The 19562-nt window shown below is 40.5% G+C and overlaps 1 protein-coding gene and 1 pseudogene across 1 annotated transcript in view; one reads left to right on the forward strand and one right to left on the reverse strand.

Moving 5' to 3' along the window:
- TSBP1 (testis expressed basic protein 1) overlaps nt 1–19562 on the reverse strand; it is a 61037-nt gene that overhangs the window by 20574 nt on the left and 20901 nt on the right. The window contains exons 5-12 of the mRNA XM_073006210.1: nt 17549–17569; nt 16844–16864; nt 16368–16388; nt 12962–12982; nt 11506–11526; nt 4369–4392; nt 3895–3915; nt 3270–3290 (exon numbers count right to left, since the gene is read on the reverse strand). Of these exons, the coding sequence (XP_072862311.1) occupies nt 3270–3290; nt 3895–3915; nt 4369–4392; nt 11506–11526; nt 12962–12982; nt 16368–16388; nt 16844–16864; nt 17549–17569 (171 nt within the window). The remainder of the gene's footprint in view (nt 1–3269; nt 3291–3894; nt 3916–4368; nt 4393–11505; nt 11527–12961; nt 12983–16367; nt 16389–16843; nt 16865–17548; nt 17570–19562) is intronic.
- Nucleotides 6107–7378, forward strand: LOC103221705 (heterogeneous nuclear ribonucleoprotein A1-like; annotated as a pseudogene).

Here is a 19562-nt window from a genome sequence, read left to right on the forward strand (position 1 = left end):
ACCCTTGGTGTCTTCTTTTTCCCTTAAAATCACATTCAGTCGAACAGCAGGCCCTGTTTCCTTTTCCCGCCAAATAAATAAAATCTGAAGACTTTCCTCCCATTTCCACTCTGGTCACTCTTCTCCTTGCCACACTCACCTTTAGTTTCAGGCCTCTTAACTGGTCTTCCTGCTTCCTCTCTTGAGCCCTCACTCTCACCCCAGTTAATCCTCCACAATAACAGAGTGATCTTTTAAAATTATAAAGTAGACCCTATCATTACCCTGTTCTAGCCCTTCAGTTGCTTCTCATGATACCTAGAATGAAACCTGCAATTTTGATTACGGACTGCAGGGCCTGACATAATCTGGCTCTTGTCACTCTGGCCCTACCTCTGCCTCCTTCTTTCTAGCCTGGCTGGCTGTTTTGCATCCCCACAGCAGGCCTGTGCATGTTGTACTTGTTCCTTTTGCCTGAAGCACAGTCCCCCTTCTGTACCATCTTTCTTTAGTCTGTTACTCTTCTTATTTTTCTCCATGAATTTATCTGCCTGACATTTACTGTATGTTTACTTGCTGTTATTTGCCTGTTTTATCTCAACATATAAACTCCTTAAGTGCAAGGACTTTGTCTTGCTCATGGCTATAGGATAATAGTGCTTAGGATAATGCCTAGCCTAGAATAGGCCAATATATATTTGTTGAATACATATATTTATTAAATGCATTAATATCTTTGAAGACTTTTTCTTTTTTTTCTTTTAGTGTTCGACTTGTTCAATGCTGTTAGGTTTCCTATTTTAGTCTTCTTCAGATTGCTCTAGTTCTATTTCTCTGGGCTGGAATTCTCTAATTTGTTGGGGGCTTGTGAGGTATCACTCACATGGTGCTGGATTTCCTCATAGATTTCATAACTTTTAGTAGTTACTTATTCCTTGGGGGCTAGCTTTCATGGATATTCTATGATATAAATACCCTGGATTGTGGATCTCTTCTTGCTGGCTATCATCCTAACTTCCTGGGTACACTGTCACTGAACCAGATCTCAGTTGTATTGACTTGGAATATTATGCACACTGCATGGGTAGCACACCTCCAGCAGGGCTCTGCACCCTGGACAGATCTAACTCTGGACCTGTGTGGGTGGCTCTGTTTTCATGCTTGGGGCAGATGGGTGAAGATATTTTGGCTTCTCTGCATGGGGAGGCAGTATATTTTCTGCTACTGGCTTTACTCAGAGGGGCCTAATTTCAGTTTTCCGCATGCTGGATCTTGAGGCTTTTGCTGTCATTTGGGAGCAGATGTTGAAACCCTACCTTTGCTCCTGAGGCAAAGCTGCCACCTCTATTTTTTCATCCCCTCACCATTCCCATCAAGAGCTTAACTTTAGCTTCTTCTTACAATGTGTTCCTATATTCAATTTCTGCTCCTTGGAAATCATTCTTACCCACCTTTCTTATGCTTAAGCTTGGCTGTATATTTTTCATTTAAAGATATTGCCAGGTAACACTTTTTAAATGTTCATTTTAAATTCACGACTACCTGTGCAGGTTTGTTATTTACGTAAACTTGTGTCGTGGGGGTTTGTTGTACAGATTATTTTGCTACCCAGATATTAAATCTAGTTATTTTTTCCTGATCCTCTCCCGCTCCCACCCTCCACCCTCTGACAGGCCCCAGTGTCTATTTTTCCCCTCTGTGTGTCCATGTGTTCTCAAAATTTAGCTCCCATTTATAAATAAGAACACGCGGTATCTGGTTTTCTGTCCCTGCATTAGTTTGCTAAGGGCAATGGCCTCTAGCTCCATCCATGTTCCGGCAAAGGACATGATCTCATTCTTTTTTTGGCTGCATAGTATTCCATGGTGTATATGTATCACATTTTCTTTATTCAGTCTACCATTGATGGGCATTTAGGTTGATTCCATGTATTTGCTATTGTGAATAGTTCTGTGTTTAACATAACCATGCATGTGTCTTTATGATAGAATGGTTTATATTCCTTTGAGTCTATACCCAGTAATGGGATTGGCCAGCCAACACTTAGCTATCCAAAAAGCAGGTGGTATAATCCCTAGTTACTTTGGCATGCTTTTTTTCATTCTCTCTACTAGGATGATATATAGGATCCAAGACCCTATATATCTATTGGGTCTTGGATTTTTACATCTTTTTCCTGCTCATACTCTCTGATGACTCCTCTGAAAAGGACACTGTGCATTCTATTTGGATTCTGGCTTGTAATTTCTAGCTGTGAAACCAATAATCCCTCTCCTGACCTTAGGTGGGCCTTGGTCCCTGTACCCAATTATAGGGTCTATGCCCAAACATGGGCATATGGATTTTGCAGCCTCATCCCTGGGTCGGAGCCACTGTCTCTGTATTTTCATCTGTGCAGTGAGAATACTTAGCCAGTCAGCCTCTTTGCTCAGACTTCAGAAAAATGTGTGGATGAGGACTTTGGAGAGACACTGGCTACTTCCGTGTGAATAGCTCCGATTCTCCTCTCTCAAATACCAATGCCTTTGTCCTAACATTATTGAAATGAGTAAAATGTTATTATGAAAACTATATCCAGAATGTGTTTAGATGGAACTAGAGGGGAGTATATAAGTATGTTTGCAATCTGTTAGAGTAACCCAGATGTCTGTCATGTTTAAAGCTTGGAAAATTTTACCTACTCTCTGGATTAAGTGAGATGCTTTGACAACTCTGGATGGGAATTCTTGCATGAAGAGGTTGGCTGGAGCAGGGCAACAGCTACCTTCTTCAGACACTATGTGTCCTCCCAGTTTTACACAGTTCCCAGGAGACGCACCTCATCTCGCTCATTTACTGACCTGCCTGGGCTCTTTTGGCATCTGCATGTTTAACCTTGACAGGAACTTTGGGTTTTAATATTAATGTGATATAATTTCAGGTTGAGGAATCCGAGCGATGTTGGGTTTGCTTAAATCATTTGTAACTGAGATATGAGAACCAGATTTGCATTTTGGAAAACTAAGACATAGTGTGAAAGGTGGTTTCATGAATTCTATATTAAATATCATCATTGTCAGTGCTTGATCTGGTTTAAATATTGAGTCACTGTTCATATGTGTTACCTTGGAAGCTGAGTTTATAATGGGAAATACTACAGTTACGAATCAAAAAGGCTGACTTGCAGTCCTAATCTTGAAGATTTTGGGTTATGTAGAAGCAAATGAATATGAGAAATATGAGGCATTTAGAAATAGAAACATCTAAGATAAGTCTCCACATATGACCAGCTGAGAGGTAAAGGTACCTACTTGCGGTTCTCTGCGAAATTACTGAAAAATAAGCAAACAAAAATCCACTTAATTTTTCTCAAATAGAAAACACATAGTATTATCTAATATATTTTGCTGGAGTCTGTGAGGGGAGGATTTGGGTGAGTAATGAAGGAGGTATTCCAAACCACCCTATAGATCATTTGGTTTTAGATTAGTTTTATAATGCAAAACTAGATGTAAGATTTAACAGTGATGATGTAATGATGAAATCAAAGGTAGAGTTTCCTTAAAGGCCCTCTGCGTTTATTGGACCTGAATAGCTTTGGACATAGTGTTGGGAAAAGACCACTGGATCCTTGCACTATAATGTTTGAAGGAACACTGAAGGTTTCTCTCCATTTAGACATCATTTTGGATTTCATCTCTCTTTCTCTCTCCACCCCCCTGAAAATTCCTCCTACTTGTTATTTCATAGTATTGTTCAGTTTATTGTTGATGAATGCTAGCTTACTCCCGCTTTTAATTAGTGTTTTAAAAAAATTATAGGGCAAGCAGGGTAATAAGGAAGCAAGAGAAGAATGGGAAACTCAAATCACTTTGACAGAAGTGAAATGAAGGGGACCATAGAGAACCAAAGAAGAAAAAGAGATGTTATACTTACTTATGGGTGCCACGGGTGGACCTAAAAACCAAATTAGGTATCAGTGAATATTTCTTTGAAAGAAACAAGGTTCCCTCTGGGGAGGTATATTTGTGTAGGGGAGAATCTTGGACACCATTCTGTGTCCGAATTGTGATTCTATGACTAAGTATTCTTGAGTAAGTATTTGGCTCAGTTTCTTATCTCTTACAAAGGGGTTAGTGGAATTATTCTGAGGATTAAATGAGATAATGTAATTAAAGCACTTAAATAGTTCTAGAGGAGATACAAAGTAAATATATGTTTGAAACTATGTAAATATAACTTCCTTCTCAGGGAGAAGCTGGATGAGCAGAAGGCAGAGGAAACTGGAAGCTTTGAGTCAGGCAGCTGCACACACAGTTAGAAATGAGCAGGGTAGAGACAGGTCTCTAAGCCTTGCAGGGAACAACAAGAACAACAACAGAAAACAGTAGAAAAAGAAAGTGAACTTACCGCAGGGTGCTGAAGGTGGACCAGCTGAAAAACAGAGAGGTATCTTAGCAACTGTTTTTCCTCCATGATATTTTCCTTTCTATGTAGAGAGTTTCTTCTTGCTAGGTCATTATAACAATAGGGAAAACTTTCCCTTTGGTATTCATTTACTTTTAATATGAATCAGCACAATGTGAACTTTCAGAAAATCATCAGTAACTTCATGGAATGTTGATGATGGGAAGGTAAATGGTTAAAGTAGTATGCACCCCAAACCCAGAAATCTTAGCCGTACCAGGGAAAGGAGAGATTCTAGAATCCTGCAGTGCTGAAAACATGGCCTTACTGATAGCAAGTGAAATGAATCCAGCTTTAAATAGACCAGAGAAAATTATCTCCTTTTGCTTTCCCCTTTGCTCAAGTTGTCTTTCAATTTGTTAAGTCCCTTGTAATATATCATTTTGACCTGCTGATAAACTTTCTCCCCTGCTCTTTATTTTTTAATAAAATAGTAAGTTTGATTTTTTCCATAGAGTTATTTAAAAGGTGAGAGAATGATGTGTCACGTGAAAGCAAAACATGGAGGAAATGCCCTATAATTTTTTAAAGTTGTTATTTAACATTTAGGCTTAAATCCTCTAAAGTCTGTAAAAGATGATACAAAATTTTCTTAGATGTTTTGGAATTTAAGTGTGGAAAAAGAGACCAGATTCAGCAGGAGGGTCAAATGAAAAAGGGTTATAGAAACTTCTTATCTACTCCTTTCTCTCCTACCATTTTTTCCCTTTTTAAGATCGTCTCTCTCTCTCTCTCTCTCTCTCTCTTTTTTAAATTATACTTTAAGTTCTAGGGTACATGTGCACAACGTGCAGGTTTGTTACATATGTATACATGTGCCATGTTGGTGTGCTGCACCCATTAACTCATCATTTACATTAGGTGTATCTCCTAATGCTATCCCTCCCCTCTTCCACTTCCCCACAATAGGCCCCAGAGTGTGATGTTCCCCTTCCTGTGTCCAAGTGATCTCATTGTTCAGTTCCCACCTATGAGTGAGAACATGTGGTGTTTGGTAAGATAGTCTCTTGTTGATGGGCTTTGAAATTTTGTAAAATTTTTTTCTCTGCTCTGACTTATCTCTTCCCTTTTTGCAGTGACTGATAACTGCTTGAAATCCTGCAGGGGATTGTAGATTGGTAGTCTTAAAACTTTCCAGTACATCATTAATAATCTAGAGAGGTTTTGATAATGAGACAGCAAGGGGCCAAGATGTATCTCAAGGCCTTTGTATCCCAATATGGTCAGATAAAGACTCTTGGGCTCCCCTAGAGACCAACTGAGTCCTAAAGGGGAGAATTAAATGAACACATAGACTTACTGATTGTGTGAGGATGCGATCTGACTGAAAAACAAGCAAAGATATTTTTTGTTACCCCCTTCTTGTTTCTTTTCTTTTCCTACTCATTTTTTTTTTTCTATTGGCAAATTTACTAGTGATATACTTGCTTGAACTGTTTTTGTTTTTGTTTTTTTAAATCAAAGGCACTAGAAATTTCCAGAAAACTAATTATCAGCTGGTTGAATTCTGGACAATGGGAAAACAAAAAGCTGAGAAAATAGAACTTCAAGTTCCATGTTGCATCTCAAGTTCCAATAGGCATCAGTGGACTTTGATAAGTGCACCACAGAGAAACAAATAACTGACTAATTGCCTGTATAGATGACTTATCTAGAAAGCAGAAATGGATCTATATCATTTTACTCTCATTTTTTTTTTCCTTCTGCATGGAAAGTTCCTAATTAACATTCTTTAGAGTCATGTAGAAACATTTTTCTCTGTTTATTTTTTATGCAAGTCAGTGAATGTTCTAGAAACTTATTAATAATGTATTTATGCCTTTCTGCCCATGGACGCTATGGAAGAAGCATCGTTAAAGTCTCTCTTCTCCCGGCCGTCTTGTCTAAGTCAGAGTCTCCTAAAGAGCCGGAACAGCTGAGGAAGCTCTTCATTGGAGGATTGAGCTTTGAAACAACTGATGAGAGCCTGAGGAGCCATTTTGAGCCATGAGGAATGCTCCCGGACTGTGTGGTCCTGAGAGATCCAAACACCAATCGCTCCAGGGACTTTGGGTTTGTCACATATGCCACTGTGGAGGAGGTAGATGCAGCCATGAATGCAAGGCCATACAAGGTGGATGGAAGAGTTGTGGAACCAAAGAGAACTGTCACAAGAGAAGATTCTCAAAGACCAGGTGCCCACTTAACTGTGATAAAGATGTTGGTGGCATTAAAGAAGACACTGAAGAGCATCAACTAAGAGATGATTTTGAACAGTTTGGAAAAATTGAAGTGATTGAAATCATGACTGACCGAGGTGGTGGCAAGAAAAGGGGCTTTGCCTTTGTAACCTTTGATGACTATGACTCCATGGATAAGACTGTCATTCAGAAATACCATACTATGAATAGCCACAACTGTGAAGTTAGAAAAGCCCTGTCAAAGCGAGAGATGGCTAGTGCTCCATCCAGCCAAAGAGGTCGAAGTGGTTCTGGAAACTTTGGTGGTGGTTGTGGAGGTGGTTTTGGTGGGAATGACAACTTTGGTCATGGAGGAAATTTTAGTGGTTGTGGTGGATTTGATGGCAGCCATGGTGGTGGTGGATATGGTGGCAGTGGGGATGGATATAATGGATTTGGTAATGATGGAAGCAATTTTGGAGGTGGTGGAAGCTACAATGATTTTGGCAATTACAACAATCAGCCTTCAAATTTTGGACCCGCAAAGGGAGGAAACTTTGGAGGCAGAAGCTCTGGCCCCTATGGTGATGGATGCCAATACTTTGCAAAACCATGAAGCCAAAGTGGTTATGGTGGTTCCAGTAGCAGCAGTAGCTATGGCAGTGGCAGAAGATTTCAATTAGGAAACAAAGCTTAGTAGGAGAGGAGAGCCAGAGAAGTGACAGGGAAGCTATAGGTTACAACAGATTTGTGAACTCAGCCAAGCACAATGGTGGCAGGGTCTAGCTGGTACAAAGAAGACATGTTTTAGACAAATACTCATGTGTATGGGCAAAAAACTCAAGGACCGTATTTGTGATTAATTGTATAACAGGTTATTTTAGTTTCCGTTCTGTGGAAAGTGTAAAGCAATCCAACAAAGGGTTTTGATGTAGATTTTTTTTTTTTGCACCCATGTTGATTGCTAAATGCAATAGTCTGATTGTGATGCTGAAAACAAAAAATAATGTATTTGTGTTCTGAGTAATGGAAAAATAAGGGACCAAGGAAATTGGAAGTTTATCATATCGCAATGTGAATGCATACATTTTGACTTAAGATATGTTAGACACTACTGGAGACAATTGAGTTTCAATCATGAAGGGAAATAGTCAAACTCACAAGAAGATCCAATAGCTGAAAAACAAAGAGATAAATCAATGTGTACAGGCTGCTGAAAGAGGAGCTAGTTTTTGTACTACTTTCCTGAAAGGAAATATCAGAAATGGCAATGGAAGAAACATCCTTCTTAGGGCAGGGGCATAGAGCTCTGTGCTGGGGAATCTACCTGCCATCATGCCTTGTGGGGATTCTGCCTTCTGCTTAGTATAGAAGGCTGTAGGAAAGGGAGATGATTTATCTCTTCCCTTTTTGCAGTGAGTGGTTACTGCTGGAAATCCTGCAGGGGATTGGTAATTTCTTTAAACTGTGCTGCCTTTACCTTTCTTCTCCCTATTTCTGCCATTCTGTGAAAGCTTTCATTTATTCATACAAATATCCTTCCCTTCCCTTGTTGACAAGTCACTATAAACTTAGGGTAGTTTCTGAAGTATATCTCTCTATTTTGGGTTGATCAGTGGGTTTGGTATTCTCCTTTATTCATTCCTTCAGCTAAATTGTGGAATAAGCAAAAGAGATGAAGGAATATGAGTTTCTACACACACAAGACAGAAATGAACAGAGAGGAAAAGTATGCTAGGCCCTATAATAGGCATGGGACTTAACCAGTCATTACTGAAGTTTCATCTGGTGGTAAGAAACAGAAGGAACACACAATGGAGAAATCAACATATGTAGAACCAAGTGAATTCAGTTCTCCCTTGATAGGCTTAAAAAGGATAACTGCAGAGAGGATATGGGGGGCACTAAAATCTGACAGCTCAGTGCATGTCCAGTCTTACGTGCCTTACTTTGTGCTTTGTAGCCTCAGACCTGTTTCTGCTGGTCAGAGGCAGGAGATTAGTTATAAAGTGATAAAGTGAGGCTTTATTCTTCCTTCTTATTTCACTCAGCGACAGTAAACGCTTGAAACATTTCTAGAGGTTCATAATGTCTTAAACTTGTACTTATATGTACTTTTGTCAGTCTCCTTTTCTTTTTCATTTATTTTCTTTCTTTCTTTTTTTTTTCTTTTTGAGGCAGAATCTTGCTCTGTTACCCAGGCTGGAGTGCAGTGGCATGGCCTTGGCTCACTGCAACCTCTGCCTTCCGGGTTCAAGCGATTACAGGTGCCTGCCGCCAAGTCTGGCTAATTTTTGTAGTTTGTTTTTTTTTTTTTTGAGACAGAGTCTTGCTCCGTCACCCAGGCTGGAGTGCAGTGGCATGATCTCGGCTCACTGCAAGCTCTGCCTCCTGGGTTCATGCCATTCTCCTGCCTCAGGCTCCCAAGTAGCTAGGACTACAGGCACCCGCCACCACAACTGGCTAATTTTTTTTTTTGTATTTTTAGTAGAGATGGAGTTTCACCATGTTAGCCAGGATGGTCTCGATCTCCTGACCTCGTGATCTGCCCGCCTTGGCTTCCCAAACTGCTGGTATTACAGGCGTGAGCCACTGCGCCCGGCCTAAGTTTTATATTTTTAATAGAGACACAGTTTCATCATGTTGGCTAGGCTGGTCTTGTAAGTGATCTGGCCCATGGGGCCTCCCAAAGTGCTGGGATTACAGGCGTGAGCCACTGTGCCCAGCATCTTTTTTTTTTGAGACGGAGTCTTACTCTGTTGCCCAGGCTGGAGTTCAGTGACACTATCTCGGCCTACTGTAACCTCCACCTCCCGAGTTCAAGCGATTCTCCTGCCTCAGCCTCCTGAGTAGCTGGGATTACAGGCGTGCGACACCACTCCCGGCCAATTTTTGTGTTTTTGGTAGAGACGAAATTTCATCATGTTGGCCAGGCTGGTCTTGAACTTCTGACCCCAAGTGATCCACCTTCCTCGGCCTCCCAAAGTGCTAGGATTACAGGGGTGAGTCACTGTGCCTGGCCAAATTTTTGTATTTTTAGTAGAGACAGGGTTTCACCATGTTGGTCAGGCGGGTCTCAAACTCCTGACCTCATGATACACTTGCCTCGGGCTCCCAAAGCACTGGGATTACAGGCATGAGCCACTGTGCCTGGCCCCGACCTCATTTTCTTTAGTCACTCTTTTTTACCTAACCTTTTAATTAATTAATTATATTTAAGAGGTACAACTACAGATTTCTTATGTGCATATATGGCAAAGTGGTGAAGTCTGGGCTTTTAGTGTACCCATTACCCAAATAGTGAATATTCTACCCAGAATTAACCTTTCAATTGACTTGAAAAGTTTTCTTTCTACTCTCTTTACTAGGGCTGTTGGGAACCACTAATTTTTGTTAAAGTCATTTAAATTTTAATCAATTCATTTTGCACTTTCTCCAAATCACTTATAACTTAGGGAAAAGCTAGGAAGGAATAAAATAGCAATATAATTTTCATTTATACACTATCATATTTTTAAAGTGTTTACACATAGGAGAGAGGGAGTCAAGCAGGGGAGAAAAGGGAAAGAGAATTCATGTATCCATGTAGATTATCTGGCACATGGTGGCTATTAGGGAACTTTGGACCACATGTGACCCTTCCTTTAGCCCCAGTGAGATCCTCTGAGGTGGGCTGGCTTATGTTTATCCTCTGAGTAATAATTATGAGAACTTCCAAGGCTATAAGTCTTGGCAATATCTGTGAGTACTGAGAAAATCAGTCTTGATTCAGGGGAATAGTCAATAACAAATGGCTCTTATTCATGCACAAAAAGGATAGTTAGAACCAGAATTTAGGGCAGTAAATATCCAGTTTTAATGGTCATAGTATGATTGTGTGGGATGCTGCCTGCCCTCTACACATTTTGGGTTTGTTTTCCCAAGTGATCTTATAGGACTGTAAACTCCATGGCACCAGAGACCAACCACATCTCTCTCTTCCTTATTCATGACTTTATCCTCAGTGCTCAGCTTAGTATCTGATACATGCTAGGAGATCAGCTAGATGAAGGAATGTTTGTTTGAATATATGTGACTTGCCTTCTGATAATCCTTCCTGCTTGACTTAAACTTTCTAATGCTACCCCTTTATTTCTAGACTCAGAATTCCCCATGTCCTGGGGTTGGTTTGATTCCCTATATTTTAACACCGGTTCCTCCCTAGTTCGTCACAATATGGACTTTCACTTTATTCTTTTCCATATGTGATGCTTCTGCCAGTTCCTATAATTACAGCCCAATTACTGTCATTTCGTGTTCCATGAGGTGATCTGTCCTTTCTTTCCCTCTCTGTCGTGTGTGTGTGTGTGTGTGTGTGTGTGTGTGTTTGCGCATGCGCGCATGTGTGTTGGGGATGAAAGGTGTTTGGAGATAGAGAACAGGATAGGACATGAGGAAAGAGAAAGGCCTTTGGAGAGAAGACTGGAGAACTCAGGTTACACTAGACCCAGAATAGTATTTCCTGCAAATTTTTATTGTCTTTTCTCCCTTTTGTATTTATTCTTAAAATTTGATTTTCTTTTCTCATATCCTCCTCATTGTCTCCATTATCTTTGAGTAGGCCCTTTAGAAACTACAAAGCACTTCAGAACTGGAAAGCTGCCCTTATTATTCTCTCTCTGCTACTTTAGAAAATTCTTCTGTATTGTTATAGAAGACATTATGACTATTTCTGGGGAAATTTTCTTACTCTTTTTCTTTAAAAAAAAATAGCCCTGGAGAATTATCAGCAGGTTGCAACCAGGAAGCATAAAAACATGCGTAAAACAACTGCTCTTATGGCAGTAAGACACATCTAGGGCATTTCAGACAGGGAACAGGCCCTCTAGACACTGTAGAAGATCAAGGAAACTGGAGGGAGAAGGATAGATAAGGTACTTACCATTGGGTCCAGGATATTGTACTAAAAAATAGAAACAAACAAATTAAACACACACACACACACACACACACACACACACACTCTTATATTTTTTGAGACAGAGTCTCACTCTGTCGCCCAGGCTGGAGTGTGGTGGGGTGATCTTGGCTCACTACAACCTCTACCTTCTGGGTTTAAGTGATTCTCGTGCCTCAGCCTCCTGAGTAGCAGGGATGACAGGTGCCCACCACCGTGCCTGGCTATTTTTTGTATTTTTAATAGAGATGGGGTTTCGCCATGTTGGCCAGGCTGGTCTTGAACTCCTGACCTGAGGTGATCCACCCACCTTGGCCTCCCAAAGTGCTGGGATTACAGGTGTGACCCACTGCGCCTGGCCCAAAAATACCTCTATTAGTGCTGTTTTCCAAAGGCAAGCAGTGAAAATGATTTTCTCAGGAATTACTAAATCTCATTATTCAGGATTAAATATTTTTTCATTGCACTACTGCTGTACTGTAGCCTCTCCATAAGAACCAGATCTTCTTCTAGGAGATTATTAAACCTGTTTTAGTTAGCATAATCACTTCATTCTTGCTTTTCATTATAGGTGTTGGAGGTGAGATCCTTAATTGTATTCCTTTCCCCATATTCCCCCAGTCTTTTTTCCTCACATCACTGTTTCACTCTCAGCTATCTTTCTTTTATATTCTTGTTCATTTCTTATATTCTTTTCCAGATTCGATTACACCTTTGCCTTAGGAAGCTATTCTAATGATTATTGACAAGCCACTATAATCGTTATTAGAGCAATGCCTGTCTGTTATGAATTTTAAGGTAATGGAATTTCCATTTGCTAAAATATAATTGGTTGCCCAGAGAGATGTTAGTGTTAATCCAAACTGCACCATTTTGTAAGCCTCCAGCTATTTTGAAGACCTTGGTCAAAGTGAAACATTCCAGAGGGGTTCAGGCTGTGAGAAACATTCTGCCTAACCACCTGACTACAAGGTGGACAAAGGGCCACCTAAAGAAACCTCCCTATCATATTCTGCTGGGAGAAAGTGCAAGGAACACCACATTCTGCAGGAACAAGGGCCAGAACCCCCTTATCATGGGAACATCTTATCAATATCCTGCCGGGCAGCAAGCCATACCACCCAGACCCCTCCCACCCATACCTATAAGTATCCCCAGCCTGTAAACAGCGGTGGACACTGGCATTAGGCTAGTTCCCCGCTTCTGTAGGTCTTATGCTGGACACAAAGCCTGCATTTGTTGTAGAACCACCACTCTCTCTGTGTCTTTCTTTAACCCTTGCCTTCCCTCCAAAACCTAACAGTTAGGATATGGGGAAATGAAAGTCTAAGATATATGATTTTTAGATTCTTTAACCCAGATACTTAAACAGTTGGAGCCAGTCTCCTTCAGACATAGTAAGAAACCAATAGAGATGAGTTGATATATGCAGGCAGCTTACCAATAGGTCCTGGAGTTTGCACTAAAAAGAAGTTCAAATTGGCATATTAGTATGGTTATTTGACTGGGCAGTATATTTTTCACTAATTTTATCCTAGAAGTGAGGCTTTGAGAGGTAGAGCAGGGGAGAAGAAGTGATATCAGTTATGAGATCATTAGGGAGAATTAATCCAACTATGTTAACTATAGAAAAAAGGAAAAAGGATATTTAGCATTTACTGCAGTATGTCAGCCCAAGGTGAAGGTTTTTGTAGGATTCTTGCCAACCTAAGAGATACTAGGGAAAGGTGAAACTTCGTTATTAGGTATTAACATTACTGATAGTAGGGAAAGGTGAAACACTTCCTGTCAGTAGGAGTAGAAAATATTTCTTTCCCAAGGGACTGTTCTTTCGCTAAAATCTTTATTTCTGATCAACTAATATGTTCCAGAGGTAGACATTAGAATAGGAGGTAAGAATCCAGTTTCCTCTTCGCACAGCTTCCAGCTTATTGGAGAGTGATAGAGCAGTGACTGCTGCTTTGATTAGCTTTAGAGTCTGTGAGCAAAGAGTCAACAAAACCTTCTGTTTTTTTTTTTTTTTTTTTTTTTTTTGAGACAAGATCTCACTGTGTCACCCAGGCTGGAGTGCAGTGGTGCAATTATAGCTTACTATAGTCTCCACCTCCTGGGCTTAAGTGATCTTCCCACCTCAGCCTCCTGAGTAGCTAGGACTACAGCTGCATGCCACTATGCCTGGCTAATTAAAAATAATTTTTTTGTAGAGATGGGATCTTGCTCTGTTGTTGCTCAGGCTGGTCTTGAACTCCTGGTCTCAAGTGATCCTCCTGCCTTAGCCTCCCAAAGTGCAGGGATTACAGGTGTGAGCCCATGCCTGGCCAAAACCTTCAGTTTTTAATGAGAATTTGGCCTTCAGTTGGTTTTCTAGCTCTGATCACCTGATACCTGATAAATATCGAAAGCCTGTTATATTTATTTATTTATTTTTTTGAGACGGAGTCTCACTCTGTTGCCCAGGCTGGAGTGCAGTGGCATGATCTTGGCTCCCTACAACCGCTACCCCCTGGGTTCAAGCGATTCTCCTACCTCAGCCTCCTGAGTAGCTGGGACTGTAGGCGCACACCCAGCTAATTTTTGTGTATTTTTTAAGTAGAGATGGGATTTCACCATATTGGCCAGGCTGGTCTTAAACTTCTGACTGACCTTGTGATTCACTGGTCTTGGCCTCCCAAAGTGCTGGGATTACCGCGCCCGGCCGAAAGCCTGTTATGTTATTTAGCAACACTGCTTGCATAAGAATGATCCTTGATGTCAGACTGCATCTGAACTGGGAGAACTGTAAATATGTATTAAGAAGCCATAACTTTGGGCTTCCTTGAGTGCAGCGACCCATGTATTTGGTCATATTCCTTACGGGATCCCTGCAGGTCATGTGTATGGGGTTCTTATAGGAGATTTTAGTTCCTGGTAGACCTGTGGGGTTTCTAAGCCAGGTCAGCTCCCAACTCATCTAACAGAAGGCCAAGCAGAATAAGTCCTAGGTGGCTATGTGGACACCTGCATAGATCATGGCGAGTACTGCTCCCACAGCAGAGGGATAGCTGATAACGCCCTTGCTGGCAAGCTGTGCGTCCTGCCTTAGGTCCTACTGAGTAGACTGGTGCCAGATGAGAGCTATGGTAATCTTGTAAGTCTGCAAGGTTAGTAGAATCTGAAAGGACCATATCCTGCTAAAGACCCAGTGGGCATAGCAGTTAATAATCCTTCTCTTCAGTGTCACTCAGGATGAGAAACATCCAAGTTTTGATCAATAATCCCCGAACTTTTAACTCTGAATTTTTTTTTTTCTGTGTAAAACACCTAGAAGGTGGCTTTCCAGATCTGGATACCCTTGGCTATGAGCAGTAGACCAGTTATACGTTTAGGTATTATGCTAATAGTTGCTTTGTCTGTATCTGCAAATATGTATCTTTGATTCTGAAGCAGAACTCTTAGGAAACCTGCCCTCTTGACATAAGTTACTAAATCCTTGGATAGGTGATCACTTCAAAATGTATTTTGTTTCTTCGGTTTTTCTATATTTTCTTCCCGTTTCCAGTTTCAATTTGTGACTTCTTGTACCTTTATTTTTATTCTCTTTCTCAACATATTCATTTCTCTTCTTTATTCTCTTATATGCCAATTCACTTACTCTTTCTCCTTCCAATTTTCTTCCTACTTTTGTTCTTTTTAAATTTTCTCCTATTTATCTCTCTCTAACCTGCATCTTCATTCTTTATCTGTTACTATTTGTGTTACTCATTCTCTCACTTTATCTCCTCTAGGCCTTTACTACCTTTTAATCTCAACGTTAGAAGTTCATTTTATTCACTGTTAATAACCTGTTATAACACCCAAAAATGGAAAGATAGTGGAAAGAATGAAGAGTTAGTAAAACTTTAGTCTTAATTTTATTAACTAAGCCATCCTCTTATTTTTTTGAGAAATGACTCCTGGCCCTCAGTTTCCTCATTTCTAAATATGAGGATAATAACTGCCTTACCCATTGCCATGTGATGTTGTTTAGATGCAACAAAGTAATGTACACGAGTGTTAGAAAAACAGTAGTAAGACATTATAGGGATCACTCAAAGAATGTGACTACGTTGCTAAAAGTTGCTGAAAATAGAGCCTAACTCTTCTGGAGAGAACTTTTCAGGGCAATTAGAAAGGAAAGAAAGGCCAGGCGCGGTGGCTCAAGCCTGTAATCCCAACACTTTGGGAGGCCGAGGCGGGCGGATCACGAGGTCAGGAGATTGAGATCATCCTGGCTAACACAGTGAAACCCCATCTCTGCTAAAAATACAAAAAAATTAGCCGGGCTTGGTGACGGGCACCTGTAGTCCCAGCTACTCAGGAGGCTGAGACAGGAGAATGACCTGAACACGGGAGGCAGAGCTTGCAGTGAGCGGAGATCACGCCACTGCACTCCAGCCTGGGCCACAGGGCTAGACTCTGTCCCCGCCCCCCCCAAAAAAGAAAGAAAACTTAAAATTTGCATTATTTTACAAAGTGAAGATTAATAATGGAAAAATCATTTGCATGGAAAGCAAAGCAGGAAGTTTAGGTACTGGGTTCTAAATCTTTATTACATATTGGCTCTACAGAGCTAGATGATATGCTGAAGTGGAAACAGCTTAGGACCATCTCTAGCGGGGTATTTTTCACTTTGCATTTCAGCTTCATAGTTAATATATGTTTATTGCAAACCCTGGATGAGTCCAACCTGAAGGAACACTGGGTGAAATTATGAGGTGGCAGAAGGACTTGATCCTTGAGTCCTTGGGCATGAATAATTGAATTAAAAATAGATTGATGTTCTAAGTAAAGTACCAAAAGGTATTATAATTGAGAATCAGATGACTTACCAATGGTTTTGTGAGACAGCTCTAAAGAAAAAAGAGAAAAGAAATCAGTAGCTATATATATATTTTATATATACTTTTTATTTATGTACTTTCATTTATATACTTTCCCCAGTAGGAATCTGAATCACTAATGTCAAGTTCAGTTGCAGCTGAGTAGTAGAAATGGTGACTTTCTTGCTATGGCAAACTAGTACATATAAGGGCCTCCTCATCTAAAAATCCCTTGTGTGATGGTGAGGAGCCATTGAAAATCTGCAAGGGTTCGTCCTCCACTTTGTAGTTTGTTTTTATTGGTGAAGTGTACGTTTACAGAGCTAATCATGACTTACTGAAATGCTAGGTCGAAGAAAAATAAGAGGTTGAAGAAAATGTAAACTCCAAACCCTTGAAATCCCAACATGGAAACCAGGTAGCGATCCCTAAGATACTGCAGGAAAGTAAAATGCTCACTGTGGAGAATCAGACAGCAAACTTACTGATAGGTCCTGTAGCTCCAGCTGCGACAGAGAGAGAGAGGGAGAAAGAAAAAGATATCCGTATGCTTCACCACTGTGAAGGAAATTCCCATTGCCTAACCCTCGCTCTAGGGAGTATCATAAACAGAAACAACGGGAAGATCAAGAGTTGCTTGTATGGCGAGCCTCAGGCAGGCTCCCTGTTGCACAATATAAGGGACCTACAGGGATGGAGGCCTCCTCCTGCTTTCAGTGATGGTTGGAAATCTTCAGAGGGTTGGGAAAGACTCGCTCCATATTCATCTGTTATGCCTCTATTTTTCTTCTTACATTTTCTTGCCCCTTGCCCCCAGTTTCCTTAGAGACATAGTTTATTTGAAAGATGTACCTTCCCTTGCTGATGGATCATTATGACTATTACTAAGAGGGCTGTTTTGGTTTATATTTTTAAATGTTAGCCTGTGAGATTTCTTAACACTTCATGGATGGCCTCTTTGGAAACTATGTAACAGGAATGCGAGGGGAACTGAGAAAGACAGTGTTAAGAAAGCATGTCACCCCTAAACCTCAGCATCACACAATATACCCATTAGCAAACCTGCATATGCACCACCTGAATCTAAAATAAAAGTTGAAATTATTTTGAAAAATGCAGAGCAGATCAGGCCCCAAGACCTCATAGGTCAGATATCAAAGGGACCAGAGTGGAACAAACTTGATACTTACGAATAGGGGCTGTGAATTGCACTGAAATACAAAAAGGAGGAAAATGTGGTTTGACATTAACAGAATTTTCATTTTACCGGTATTGTTTCTAAATAAACTATGAAACAATTCAACCAGAGGAGAACAACTACTGTGGGACTGCAGATAATCTTAGCCTGGAAGCTGCATAACCCTCCTACCAGTTTAAATCATTCAGCATCCATCTTAAATGAGAAATTTAGGTAACTAAAAAATAATAAATATAAATAATTAAAATAAAATACAATTTTAAACATGAATTATGTGGCTTTCCCTTATCCTAAATTTAGTAACACTTCAGGATATTGTGTCTGATGGCTTGGGCATCAGAAGGTGCCAGAAGATTTGAATACAATGAAGAAGTATGAGTGAGAAATCCTGTAGGGGTAGAAATGGTAACAGTTAGGATGTAGAGAGGACCCCATATCCCACAGAAGGCCAAAGAACGTTAGAGGAAACAGAAAAGGAACTCACTTATAGGTCTAATAGTTCCAGCTAAAATACGGAAAAAACAAAATAGAACTAATGAGAAAATACTGTTTGCATTAAAATTCTTTCTGGGAAAACATCACAAATGTAGATACCAGGAGCAAAATTTCCACTTCCATGGAGGAACAAATAAAGTTTATAAATGCTTCCTTCTTCATCTTGGAGGACCCTGGTTACTGCTGGGATCTGCCAGCTGGAACTGTAGGGATGCACATTTGGTCAGGCAGGGTTCCTTCCCCTTTCCCGACGGGTGTCCTGCTTGTATCTCAGTAGATTACACAGGCCATTGCCTGTCTTCCAGCTGGCTAATTTGAACTTGCTTAGCTAGAATCTATAGCCTCATCTTCTGAAGGAGACAGTGGGAATTTCTGTCTCTGTAGTGATTTTGGCCCGTATTCAACAGAGTAACTTGGCCTGCCATATAAGAGGGAATAGAAACTGCTAGGTTGACTTAAGACATTTATAGGTATGAATAGTGGGCAAAGGAATTGAGACACTAGACCCACATACTTGTTAATAATGCAGTAGCAGTCTTCTTATTTATGACCACACACACACACACACACACACACCCCACCACACCTCTCCACACCTCATACACTTCACAGGCTATAAGTGATCCTCTCACCTTGGCCTCCCAAAGTGCTGGGATTACGTGTATGAGCCACTGTGCTTGGCCTAATATGTGCTTTTTTGATACCTACCCAGTATTTGCTCTCAAAGTTTGACTTGATTATTTTAATAATGTTTCATTTGTATAAATACTGCAAGAGGAGTAGACACAGGATGTGATATACCATGAGCTTTAATTCTCAAATCACTTTTTTTCTCTTTCCTTCAGAGTTAGTGCTGCCTCAGGGGCTCAAGCTCTGAACATCCTCAAAAATGAAGGATAGAAATGTGTTAGAAAGTGAATTAAACCCTGATGAGTTTCATCTTTCTTGTCTTTGACTTTAAGGTCACTCTTGGTGTGGGGAATTGGCAGGGCTGGAAAAGCTGGTTAAATTTGGACCAAGTGCATTCATCTTTTTATTTCCTCTCTCAGGGCAGAGAATTAAAATCCTGTAGAGCAATGGTTCTTAAACTTTGGTATGCACGCAAATCACCTGGGCATCTTATTAAAATGCAAAGTCTGACTTAGTAGGTCGGGGGTGGGCAACAGGCTCAGACTCTGCATCTCTAAAACTCCAAGGTGATGTGGATGCAGGTCCTTGGATTCACTTTAAGCATCAAGGCCATAAAGGGCTGGTAAAATCTCAGGTCATATAAAAGTCATTGTTTCCATTTACCATTATTTTTTTCCTTTTTAAATCAACTTCCTCTCACTTATCCCTTATTCTCTGTTCCCAACCAATGCTTCTTCCGGAGATGTACGCTACAGTTTCATTTAAAATTCTATCTGGATACTTCTTTCAGATTTATTCTTTGTTCATAGCAGGGGATATACATCCCACACAAACATCAGTGACAGTCTGGGATCCTCGGTCAGTGAGCTGGGACTCACTGC

The sequence above is a fragment of the Chlorocebus sabaeus genome, chromosome 17, assembly GCF_047675955.1.
Source record: "Chlorocebus sabaeus isolate Y175 chromosome 17, mChlSab1.0.hap1, whole genome shotgun sequence".
Classification (NCBI taxonomy): Eukaryota; Metazoa; Chordata; class Mammalia; order Primates; family Cercopithecidae; genus Chlorocebus; species Chlorocebus sabaeus.